We start from the raw sequence: 13,572 nt of genomic DNA, 5'->3' as shown, positions 1-13,572 counted from the left end.
CTTCTCTGGGAATCCATTTAGTTAACCTTAATGACCAGCGGTTATCCTGTCGACGCGCTACATGCCCGGCCTATGTTCATTTCTTCTTCTTGATTTCAGCTTTGATATCCTTAACCCCTGTTTGTTCCCTAATCCACTCTGCTCTCTTCTTGGCTCCTAAGATTACACCTACCACTTTATTTCCATTGCTCGCTGCGTCGTCCTCAATTTAAGCTGAGCCCTCTTTGTAAGTCTCCAGGTTTCTGCTCCCTAGCTAAGTACCGGCAAGATACAGCTGTTATATACCTTCCTCTTGAGGGATAGTGGCAATATACCTGTCATAATTTGAGAGTGCTTGCCAAATGTGTTTCAATCTATTCTTATTCTTCTAGTTACTTCGATCTCGTGGTTCGGCTCAGCGGTTATTTCCTGCCCTAAGAAGACATAGTATCTTACAACTTCCAGTGCACTATTACCTATCTTGAAGCGCTGCTCTTTTCCGAGGTTGTTGTACATTACTTTTGTTTTCTGCAGATTCATTCTAAGACCCACCCTTCTGCTCTCTTTGTCTGACGCCGTAATCTTGAGTTGCAATTCGTACCCTGAGTTACTCAGCAATGCAATGTCATCAGCAAAGCGCAGGTTACTAAGATACTCTCCATTAACTCTTATCCTTAACTGTTTCCATTCTAGGCTTCTGAAAACCTCCTGTAAGCACGCGGTAAATAGCATTGGAGAGATTGTGTCCCCCTGCCTTGCACCCTTCTTGATTGGTATTCTGTTGCTTTCTTTATGAAGCATTATGGTAGCAGTTCATCCCCAGTAGATTTCTTCCAGGATGTTTATATATACTTCATCAACGCCCTGATTCCGCAGTATCTGCATGACGGCTGATATTTCTACTGAATCAAACGCCTTCTCGTAATATATGAAGGCTATGTATAGTAGCTGGTTATATTCTGAGCATTTCTCTATTAACTGATTGATAGTATGAATGTAGTCGATTGTTGAGTAGGCTGTTCGAAATCCTGCTTCTTCCTTCGGTTGATTGAATTCTAATGTTTTCTTTACTCTGTTAGCAATTATCTTTGTAAATAGCTTGTATACTACAGAGAGTAAGATAATCGGCCCGTAATTCTTCAAGTAGTCATCATATCCTTTCTTATGCATTAAGATGATGTTAGCGTTCTTCCAAGAACCTGGTACCCTTCCCGTCGGGAGACACCTCGTTAACAAGGTGACTAGTCCTCCATCATTCAGCAGATGAGGTAACATCAGATCTGTCCTCCATCATTCAGCAGATCTGATGTTACCTGATCCTCACCAGCAGCTTAGGGAGCAGTGATGGCGTAGTGCTTAGAGCATCCGCCTCGCATGCAAAAGATCCGTGGTTCAAATCCCAGTGCCGCTCAGTTCCGAACTGGATAAAAAAATCCGCGTGGTGATGGAAGTGCATTACGAGGCCTGGGGTGCGGCCTCACCGGTAACCACCGCCGGGAACGCACTCCCTCACCAGACAAGCAATGGCTACCCTGGTGCAGTATCTGGCCACTACCTCCCACATGCAACTAGAAAACGGTGGCGTAATTGCAAGTTTCGTTGACGCTGCAGCATACAGAGATGGCAAGAAGTTTGCAGCGGTGGTCGTGGACCAAGCGGGCTCGGCTATGAGCTGGGCCACGGTGCGAACAATAAACCACCAGGTGGCCGAACAAGTGGCCATCGCACTCGCTCTGCTAAATGGTCGGTGCGATGAATTATTCAGCGACTCCAAATCTGCCGTCAGAGCCTTTCAAAAGGGCTGCATATGAACACAGGCCACCAGGATCTTGAACAACTCCGCCAGCGATACGATTGTCCCTCACGCCATATATTGCATCGCCGTGCATGTCGGCTCCGTAAACGGTGTTGCACTTAACCCAAACGAGTCGGCCCACACAGCAGTGCGCGCACTCTCTGACCGCGGTGCTCTCGACCTGGACGACGGCTCCAGTGCCGACGACGAAGGACAAAAAGACACACCTACTACACACAACGAGATAACCAAGTATTACTACATGACGAGGCAGGCATTCCTAATGAAAAATTCAAAACTCAATAGAGCACAGGCTGTCTCGTTGCGCTTACTTCAAACCCATTTGCACCCGTCGTTAGCATACCTAAATGCAATTTATCTTTACATTTGGCCCGATGCTGCCTGTAGCGCTTGCTGGCAGATCGCTGCATTATCCCACATGCGCTGGGAGTGCGGGTCACTTGGACCGACTTATAGCAAACTCGAATGGAATGCACTTCTGCGCAGCCCAGAATTTCAGGACCAAATACTGGCCGTTCAGTATGCCCGCGACGGGGCCGTCAGGCTATACCTGCAGGTCCCACGTGGGAGTAGCCGGGTGACGTGTGGCAACCTCATTGTCTACACTTGACCATAATAAAGTTGTTCTCACTCACTCACTCAATCACTCACTCATGCGGACGCAGAATGCTTCTGTTCGTGCGATTCAGTGAGCGGGTCAACGGAAGCCGAGGATGCAACGAAACATATTGTGGCCGTGACGGAAGCAGAGGATGTAGCTGAAGGTTGCGGAGATCAGGTCGCAGCAAATTTCAACTGTGAATCTGCAACGACACTAGACCAACCTACACCGGCACCTGTTGGCACACTACAAGGTTTTGCAGCTGTATCGACTGACGCGGCTTACATTACAATCACAGAGGCAAACTGTGAAGTCACCAGAGAGTCTGTTCCTGTGTGGAAACTGGACCGTGTAGTCTATGGTGCCTCTTGCAACGTCACTTTTTACATAAAGACTGACGGAGACGCGCGTAAAGCCAGCGGCGTCACTTCGACTGACAGTGCCGTTCCCGCCACTGAAAGACCATTGAAAGAACCTGCGAAGATGGGAGACAGAAACAGCGCAAGCAGCATGGAAGAACCACCAGCAAAGACGTCGGCTGGTAGACGCACCAGCATTGGAGCAAAGGCTAGTCGCAGCGCGGACAAGAAAAGTGCGAACAAATCGCTTCCGCTGCGTAGTGAAAATGGGTGGTCGGGTGGTCCCGGAGATGTCTAGCGTAGCGCTCGACATGCAACATAAGCGCCATTCTCCCGGCCTAACTTTTTCACTTCGTTGAAATGGCGCCTCAAGTGTCATTTAGCTTCGCCATTCTGAACGTTAAAGGCTTAGCTTCAAATAAGAAGCGAAGCTGATGGTATTGATGACTGTTGGCAAAAAATCTGAATGCACTTGCAGTGCAGGAGACGAAATTTGAAGTACAGGAGGAGACTCGCAGCATGGCGCTTAAGTTTACGTCACGGTATTTTGCGACTGTGAGCCATGTCATAGGTACATATGGGGGGTGTGTTCTCTTTCATAAAAAAACTTCAAGGATTACTCATAGAAAATGTCTTTCCATGCTCGTCAGGCCGAGTAGTATGGTGTGATATTGTTAATTGTGACATGGAATATCGCAATTTATTCGTTTACGCTGCAACTATTGGCCAGGAAAGCGGTAGTTTTTTTTTAATTTACGACAGCATACGTGTACTGGTAGAAACTCTTATTGGTTGGGGATTTCAACTGTGTTTTCATTGAAAGTGAGAGACCCAGAAGTCGCAATTTTAAAGACAAAATCAGTGATGACCTGGCACAGGAGTTTATTGAATACGAATTAGTAGATGTAGCGGAGTGCCTGTGTAGATACTGAGATGTGAAGTATACACACTGTCTGGGCGCAAGTAATGCGCGATTGGACTGACTTTACCTCGCTGCGGATGCGATAGCTCAATATAGCAGTTACAACGTTGTCCCTGTTTTTTTTTCTTATCACTGTCTTGAATATTTTAGGATTGGGACAAAGAAAGGAATGCTGTTTCTCGGCAACAGTTGAAACTGAAATCTAGCCTTTTACGTTTCGAGTCATGTATTGAATTAATAGTATTATACTTGATATAATATAATTATATTTACAATATAATTATAATAGTTATGTAACCAGAAATTATTAGTATTGACATGAAGCGTATGGACAAAACAGGAGGAAAATGGGAGCTATTCAATCAGCGAATCAAAATAAAAGCAACAGAGAGATTCAGTGTTTTGACTTTTTGATCTAAAAAGAACAAGAAAGAGCTTAGACGGACACTTTTGAGGCTAACAGCTCTTGAATGTGGAAACCCGGAGTATATGCAGATAATTTGCGGAGTATTGAACAGAGGATAGAGGTATATGAGGAGGAAAGCTATAGCGGAGTGTTAGTGAGAACCAGAGCAACATCATTGATTTTGAATGATCGCCCGACGAAGGGAGAGCTTGGATAAGAGAAGAGTGATGCCAGACGAAATTATATAGATTACACTTAATTCAGTATTATCGTATTTTCAGACAACGAGAACGTAGGATACGCGTTCGTGTGGTAAACACTACGAAGCATTCTTCGCCGCTACGCCCATTGATGCAGGGGCATATAAGTGAGAGTCTTTTACCAGAATGCTGAAGTTATCTGATGACACCAAATCAGCTTTAGAGCTATCCTAATCATCAACGGAAGTGAAGTAAAAAGGTATGTAGAGAAAATAAATTGCGGTAAATCTCCCGGGCCGGATGACCTTTGTGCTTCGTTTTAAAAGGAATTTAAAAATGAATCTTTCCAAATACTCACACATGCCTCCAATCAGGTTTAAAAAAATAATGGCCTCCCTGGGTCCTTCAGTGAAGCACATAGAGTTTGATTACCTAAGAAGGAACAGTCTGCGAAGTTAAAATTAGTTTCTTCGTATAGGCCTGTTTCAATAAGTGTGATTAGAAAATTTTATTGAAAGTACTTGCACGGTGACTACAGGGTGTAATCAAAGAATCGATAGGGCCCCACCAAACATGCAGAATTATGGGACGCTCCATTGTGACTAATGTACACAAGATGCACTGTGTGCTTGATTGGTGAGATGCCAATCAAGCAGATGTAGCCATTCTACAGATTGATCTCGAGGAAGTTTTTGATTGCGTTTCCCACAACCTTCCGCTAGCCGATCTTGACCATGTAAGCATTGGTTCCATGATCCGAGATGGAGTATCTCTTGCACACCAAAATTGCATCACCCATCTGGTAATCAACAAGACGCTAGGAGATACAATTCACATAAAGTGTTCCATCCGTCAGGACTGCCTGCTGAAAACCCTACTGTTCAGATTATATATAGAATTGTTGTTCTTAGCAATAACTCAAAACAGCAGCATTCATAGATTTAGGTTACCAAGTCGGAAGGTAAAATTCTGGCGTATGCAGACATTGCGGCTGTTTGTTGTACCGCTCAAGATAGTGTTACCCCTGCCATCACTGTAGTTAAAAAGTTTAACAATGCAACTGGCACTCTAGTAAACTGGGAAAAGTGACTCGGCCTCTGGTATAGAGAGTGGTCGTGCAGACCAGACTACTTTGCCAACTTTTAGTGGGTGACCACACCTGTCAAGTACGTTGGCGCGCCACTGGAATATTATAAAAATAACGAACACTACTGGCACGAACAAGCGAAAGATATGTGGACAAAAGTCAATAGATGCAACGCTAATCAACTGTTAGATAATTTGATTGGTTTGTAGGGTTTAACGTCCCAAAACCACCATTTCATTATGAGAGACGCCGTAGTGGAGGGCTCCGGAAATTTCGACCAGTGAGGTTCTTTCAAGTGCGCCAAAATCTGAGTACACGGGCTTACAACATTTCCGCCTCCATCGGTAATGCAGGTGCCGCAGCCGGGATTTGATCTCGCGACCTGCGGGTCAGCAGCCGAGTACCTTAGCCACTAGACCACCGCAGCGGCGCTAATCAACTGTTAGTGTTCTCAAGGACAACTGTCTGAAATCTTTTCTTTGCCTCAAAACTTTGGTATGTGTTGCAAGTATCGAACTGTTCAAGAACGAACATACAGAAGCTCCAACGCATGATCGCAGTGTTCGCGTTGGCCTCTAACTAAGAAAGATTCAGTCGAAACACTCTGTTTTGAAGAGTTAAACATGGAGTGGTGGGTTTACCATATATTTCACGCACCGATTCATAAATATGTTCTTTTTGTTTTCGCTACACAAGGGATTCTTCATTACGTACAGTGTGCCAATTGAGACATATGTGGGCTCTACCCTAATATGTGGTCAGCACAACTGACATGACTGGAGGTGTCTGCGGGTATATTATGAGGTTATTCTAAGTGTACGGTTTCTTTCTGTTAGATTTTTCAATGAATATTTTTTCAGTGACTCGCGAAAAGCTGTACAAGGATGTGTGTGATGTTGTTTTACCTGAACCCCTGTACCATGCCATGTACACTGGAGGTCAAGGGCAAGATGTGCTTGAACGAGTGAAAAGATTGCAAATGACTCCTGCCGTAAAGTCCTTTTCGAGCTTCATGCAGGTACATTATCTGGCAGGACATTTGAAGCCGACTGTGGTTCTTACTCACCTCGGGGGACGAATTGCCTTAACTGAGAAAAACCACACACTATAGAACTTGTTTTCTAACATTTTTAGGAAGGAGTACACTCTTAGGATGAACTTGAAATTACGATCCAGGAGGAATTGCCTTGAAATTTTTGTAGTATAAGATTTCTGCCAATAGTTTACAAAGAGGTAATGCGTTTTCATTTGATTATGCAATGTGGCCTTCACTGATCATGGCGAGCCCTTATGGCAAAATTTTTTTGCGATCATGGTGCCCGGTTTACGCGAATGTATTTCCGTGAATGTATGGCAGAAAACTCAGAAGATTTTAGCTGCAGAAAACTCAGAACAATATACCTGAGTGGTTGTCGGGCATAGAACCCTTTGCAGCACTTCGAAAATTTTAGTTAGCGTCTGACTTTCACTGCTTGTTTTTGTTATACTGGTAGTTTATTGTACGCTCTTATGAGCTGACAATAAAGCAAAAAAATGTACGATCTGTATCGTAGTTGTTATCACTGCACGCTGAGAAGCGAGAGGTTGCTGGTTTGATTCTTTGGAAAATATCTTTGTCTTCTGTTTTTTTTTCTTGGTAAGCTCTCAGCATATATTTTCAACGTCACTTTCGTGATGAAAGTATGTCAGCAAAGTGGTTGTTGACCCCGGGATTGCACACTTTTGTGTTAAAATCAATCAATACCAAAGCTCACCTAGACCTTAGTCACGTTATTTTATCGTTCATATGACGTGGATAAAGGTAGCGCAACCAAACGAGAAAAAACCTCCCTTGTCGGGACTCGAACCGCAGGTTATCCTACTACTCTGGAGCGCACACCGTGTGTGCTTCTTCCCTAATTGATGACACCATGAATGCGCGTATACTGTGTACTGGTGTTTTATATGACTAGGTTTATGTCATGTTTAGATGAGATGAACAATGCGTTGTGTCCACGTATACGTGGACACCTGCAGCTGCTGTAACGATTAAATCATGATCACGAGCGTAAGTCGTCACGATTGAGATATGACACTATGCATTAACACTAGTATATGAACATCAAGTGTTGGTATAGCTCCCAAACACTAATATACATTGTACGAGCTGCCACGTATCACTATACAACAAGCATTGCTATTGTGAAAATGAGATTCGTTTTCCTTTAATACGGGTTTGTATGCCCATGATTTAACAATTTTTAATATAAACTTCACAAGCTTCAATAGAAAATAGAATCTGGTGGTCTACATTCTACAGTTTTCGCACAGCCCATTTCCTTGAAATAGATAGTGACACCACTATCAGGAGGCGTTGGAGGTAGCTTTTTGTGGTTAAAACCAGTGCATCAATTCGTTTTACCTGATCTACGTAAGCAAAGTAGGTCCTAGATTGGTTAAATCTTTTTGGAACACCATCAACAGAAGTTTTTAAGACTGTGCAGCTGCAAGCATTTTTCGTTTTGATGTCGTCAGATTTGCACGGGCCGGGAACGTTCTGCGTGAACCAGACCTTAATCCAAATGCTATGCAAAAATCAGTCGCAATCGAAACTTATAGAAGGCCCGATAAATGACTCAGGTAAGACATAACACCTTTGATTCTTATGCATTGGGAAATGGCGGGAGAGCAATTCTTAGCGTGTGTTTGCCCCAACTACTGTTTTCCTTTCCATTCTTTTTGTTTATCTTTGTCAGCCCTTGTGTTATTACAAGGCTGTTTTCGAGTGGAATCGGCATCCGTGTTTTATGCTGGGCCCATCATTTATTCACCGAATATATTACCCCTTGAATAGACTATTCTGTGAAATAAAATGCCACTGAGAAAAGGAATATTTCGAAATCAAAGTTTGTTGAAATTTACGAATATAATCTTGGCTTTACGCATCATCCAGCTAGTCACCTTTAGCTCACCAACGCCAAACATTTAAATGAAGCGATCACTGAAACGCTTATAAATAAAGTTTTTTTTTCATCCTTAGTAGAATTCATTTCTTTTATTTGGCAAGATAACGTGTTCGTAGTTTTTGTGCCTAATTCTTGAAGACGCGTGGCAGAGTATGCACGAGACCAACCTTCATGTAAAGAAAAAACAGATTTAAACCCCACCACTAAAAACTGTAATTTGTTTTAATCTTCATTTATTTTGATTTTGGATGCTGCAGCTGGGTAATAGACTGTCTTGTCAACGACTTGCTTAGGCTAGTGTACGCCACTGTGGTCTAGTGGTACAGTACACGCCTGATGACACGCAAGCTGTGCAATGGAATCCCGGCTTTGGCGGGTGCAATTTCGATGGAGGCAAAAATGCTATAGGCCCGTAAGCTCAGAATTGGGCGCACTGTAAAGAATCCATAGTGGTATGGCATCTCTCATAATCATATAGCGGTTTCGGGACGTTAAACCCAGCATATCAATCAATGAAATTATCAGGCCAACGTAGAAGTTTTATTTATTTATTTTTTACTTATTTATCTGCAGATACTGCTATGTAATGTTTGAGAAATTGCAGGAGTGGTTACAATAAACGAACAAAAACAGCTAGAATAAAAATATATACAAAATTGCATATTTATACACCTGTTCAATAAACAATAAAGAATCAAACAAAGGAATAACAGCAAAATTAAGAACATCAATTTACTTAATTGGACACTTGTTCAACAAACAGCGCAAGTGGTAGTCGTTCGAAGTTAGCGTCCAGATTATTCCAAGTGTCAACTGTGCACGAAAGAAAAGAGTATCTATAACAATCAATAAAACATCTGAATGGCACAATGTTCTACGGATTGTATCGGCGAGTCACTTGGGTAGGATGATTGGTGAACGAAAGGGGTGTGGCTATGCAGACGGAATTGTGCACGATGTTATGTAGCACGGTAAGCTGATGAGACATACGCCTGTGTTCTAAACAGTTTAGCAATAAAGCATAGTAGTGCTCAGAAGGGGTGAAATAACGGTCATAACGGCTAAAATTGAATCTTATCGCTTTTCGCTGGTTGGCCTCAATTTTATTTATGTGAATTGAAATATGTGGTGACCACACAACAGACACATGTGCAAAAAAAGGCCTGACCAGTGATTTGAAGACTATAAGCTTGCAATCTTTTGTGGCGCCCTTTAGCATTCTTCTTAAGTAACCTAGTTTGTTAAGTGATTTCGCAGAAATGAGGTCGATGTGTCTTTGCCACTGAACTTTTTCCAGTGTGTGATTGGAGTTGCCATATCTAAATTGCAATGGCTCCTTTTCATTTGTAAAAGTTATTGTCACAGTTTTCTGAAAATTAAGCTCCATTTGGCAAGTTCTACTCCATTCGCAAAAGGAAGAAAACACATCATTCAACAAAACTTGGTCAGTGACGCTACGTACATTGGAATACAATACACAGACATCGGCGTATAGGCGAAGCTTAAGTGGAATGTTAATGACAACCTGAGTGACCTCGTTAATGTAAATTTTAAATAAAAGGGCTCCCAAGACAGTCTTGTGGAACACATGAGGTTATATGAGCTTGTGACGACTGTTCATGGTTGTAGCGAACAAACTGTCTCCTCAGGTACAAATAATCTGCAATCGAAACAAGTGATTTGTCCGCATTGGGCCTGCAAGAAGGTTACCAAGTTTGAGCAGAAGTTTTTTATAACATACCTTGTTAAAAGCTTTGTAGTAATCAATAAAAAGGACATCGACTTGTTTGTGGTTATTTGGTTATGAGATGATCTCATGTGTGAATTCGATCAATTGTGTGACAGTCAAAAAACCACTGCGGAAACCATGCTGATGCTCTGAAAATATATTGTTGTCAGTTGGGTATTGAATAATGTGCTTGTGAATGATGTGCTCGAATAGCTTGCAGCATGTGGATAATAATGAAATTGGTCTTTAGTTAGAAATTATTTCCTTCTTACCCGATTTGAAAATAGGAACAACATTTGCGATCTTCCAAATTTGTGGGAGCCGTCCGGAGTCAAGCGATTTCTGGAATATAATTATGAGGTATCGTGCACACCACTCAGACTACTTTTTCGGAAAAGCGTTAGGGATACCGTCCGGGCCAGTACTTTTAGTAATATCTAGGTTGAGTAAGAGCACTACTGAAACGTTCCGTATGAAATCTTACGGAAAATATATGGACTCTGTAACATTTCCTAATGCTACATACGGAAAAAATATGGAGTTTTATGGAAATATACGGAAGTTGTATGGCATATACGGAAGGCTTCTTATGGAATATATGGAGAGATGTGGAAATTGTGTGGCGTATACGGAAAGGTTTCTATGGAGTATACGGAATGATAAGGAAAATGTGTGGCATATATGGAAGGCTTATTATGGAGTATATGGAAGGATAAGGAAGTTTTATGGCGTGGATGGAGTGAGTTTTATGGAAAATATGGAAAGATAAGGATATTTATGGAGCATACGGAGAGTTAATTATAGAAGATATGGAAGGATAAGGAAAGTGTATAGAGTGTACAGAAGCTTTCATAAGAAAAATGCGGAACGTAAGGTCTTACGAAAATACACAGGTTTTGTAAGGTGCTTAGGACAATGTGCAATAGTGTATAAAAGGCATTTGGATTGTTGCAAAAATGTGGAAAATCTACATTTGTTGTCACATTTTCAGCAGGAAATCCGTGCTTTATATAGTTATAAATAAATGCGCAGTGACATATATAGTACAAAAGAATAACGCAGGCTAGTCTGTGTTGTCAGTCACCGCTGTTCGCCCCTTTCCAGAATGAATACAACTTCTGCAGATGACCAGGTGCTAAAGTCTGTCACACGGAAATTGTGTCATTCACAAGAAATGACAATAACTGTCATTTTACTTGCATGCTGTCACACGAAAACAAATCAAGCAAGAAAAGCATAACTTCAAGGGCTCGTTTTTCGGTAGAAACAATAATAATGAGAACTAAATTTAGTGTGAATGAACTTGTCAATATTAATGAAACTGTTCTGATTAACAAAGAGAAATGTCGTTTTAAAATATCGACCATGAGCTTAGCTCTCCTGAGCACCGACAAAAAAAATGAAAATCTATGAAAACTAATTGCATGTAGCCTAAAAATAATTTTTATTGATAGTATATGTGCTCCTACAATATAAATACAGCTATACACAACTTGCCACAGCTTCACGACAGAAACGAGGTAGGGGCAGAGGGAGTGGTCAGAAAAATAATTAGGTATGAGAGCACAACTGATATGTACGGACACATAATGGTGCTTATCATTGCTGCACGGATGGTCGTGTATAGAGCTGGGTCGTTTTGAGATCTTCAAAAGCATTGTTTCAGACCACCATGCAGATTGCGCTTCAATTGTAGTGCTACATAAGACACAACTTATGGTCCAGCTTTAATGAATAAGAAGATTATAGGTGAAACAAATGCTTTAAAATATACCATGGCTGCATGGACGCATACAAGCTATGTGAGGCACAATAAAGTGAGGACGCATGAGCTTCTCTTGATGCTTCAGTTCTACACAGATGCTTCGACTGTGCTGCAAAGAAACTTTACAAATGTCTGTGTGTGCAACATTGTCCTTTTTAAATTATCTATATGTTTATATAAAATTCCTACTGTGAGTTAAGCTATGTAGCACTCCTTAAGTCTTCCTTTTATTAAGGGCAATTTTTCAAACAATGAACATTATTTATTTTCTGTCTCATGACTTCGTGCCCGCAGTTTTTGGTTTGGCTCGATTTAATTGTGCAGCCCTTATTTTGGAGGAATCAAAAAACATCAACCAAAATATATTTTGAAACTGCTTCTCGGTGATATTGCCTTCCATCAACTGCCACAGCTTGAGATGAGTCATTAGCAAGTCTCGCGCGTATCTAGGGCCTACCCTTGAAGAAGCTGGTCTGGCTGTGAAATGCTCTGTTTTTTCTCAAACAAATTTTTTTGTTTCAGTTTTCTCACTTCTCGAGTCCCTTCACAATCAAGCAGACCCAATGTTCCCTTTAGTCCTTAATTTTAATATATTATGAAATAAATAAAAAATGTAATAATGAAGATAAAAAAATACTAATAACTGTTGCGCAAAAAACACAGTCCCACATACGTACTTGAACGCAATACTGCTTTTATTTTGTTTTAGTACCTAACGCATTAGAAAAGATAGCAGTACATAAAGAACGTTGAAAAAAAAACTACAAAAATTGAGACCTCCCTGGAATCGAACCTGCGCCACATAGTTGGGCTAGCGTACGTGAACTAAGTGCGTTAGCTTGCTAAGCTAATCGCAGAAGAGGATGTCTAAGTGTTTAGGTTCCATATATAAATTTGCTGTTTAGACGCTATGTGTTGGCATATTTATGTCCGATATGCGATCGTATCTATTGTTGTGTGCATATGTTTTGTGACTGTATATACGCCACATGCTTTTCGCATGTCTTTCAACTATAGATTGCCACCCCGTCGCGGATGAAAACAAGTATTTTTACACCCACACACAAGCTTGAGCAGTTGAAGGTTGTTTCCCGGGGCTCTCTTGCGATTGAGTCAGCCACCACAGGAAATTAGAGTGATACGCCATTAATCCCTGCAACTAGCTGTACTCCACTTAGTAGCTCTATCGCTTGATTACAAATCGAGCGCGGGGCGCGACGCTATTGCGCACGACCATGCCTCGCGTAGCGGCGACATCAGCTGATTGCGCCGGCCTGCTTGCTTCGATTTGCTTCAGAGCAAAGAAATGTCATTCCTTGAAAGATTGCGTACTGCACTATGTTAAAACGTTACTGCTTTGTAGTCATCTTATGATTCATTGAGAATTGATAACTCTGACATGACTACAATAGAGCTTTGCGTCGACGACACGCACCAAACGTAAAACCGCACTACGTCTGTCGTAGAAGCAGTAGGAGGCTGTCGTCTGCTAGAACAAAAACAAAACAAAGACCTGCGAAAATATTCATAGGTTGTAACTTGTTTTTTGAATAACCGTTTATCACTTTTTAAGTAATTTTGCCAGATAACATACATTTTCTTTTTGAGTTTATAGCAGCGACAGATATTTTTTTTCCTCACACAGATATCGAAGTCAAATCAATTCACAGCTAAAGCCACATGTTGTTTGTCTTCTTTGTTTCCGTGGGCATGCCGTTTCGTCGCGTCTCTCATGTGTTCGCGCTGCTACACATGAGAGCGCG

General features: G+C 41.7%; 1 protein-coding gene across 12 annotated transcripts in view; it reads left to right on the top strand.

Moving 5' to 3' along the window:
• LOC119180142 (japanin-like-RA2) overlaps positions 1 to 13,572 on the top strand; it is a 318,672-nt gene that overhangs the window by 66,364 nt on the left and 238,736 nt on the right. For 9 of the 12 annotated variants that reach the window (XM_075868168.1, XM_075868177.1, XM_075868171.1 and 6 more), the window contains one exon: positions 7,885 to 7,989. The exons of the other annotated variants lie outside the window; for them this stretch is intronic. In XM_075868168.1, the coding sequence (XP_075724283.1) occupies positions 7,885 to 7,989 (105 nt within the window). The remainder of the gene's footprint in view (positions 1 to 7,884; positions 7,990 to 13,572) is intronic. 12 annotated transcript variants of the gene reach the window in all.

This window comes from Rhipicephalus microplus, chromosome 7 (assembly GCF_043290135.1).
Source record: "Rhipicephalus microplus isolate Deutch F79 chromosome 7, USDA_Rmic, whole genome shotgun sequence".
Taxonomy (NCBI): domain Eukaryota; kingdom Metazoa; phylum Arthropoda; class Arachnida; order Ixodida; family Ixodidae; genus Rhipicephalus; species Rhipicephalus microplus.
The sequence above is the reverse complement of the archived record's forward strand: the minus strand, read 5'-3'. Positions and strand labels throughout refer to the sequence as shown.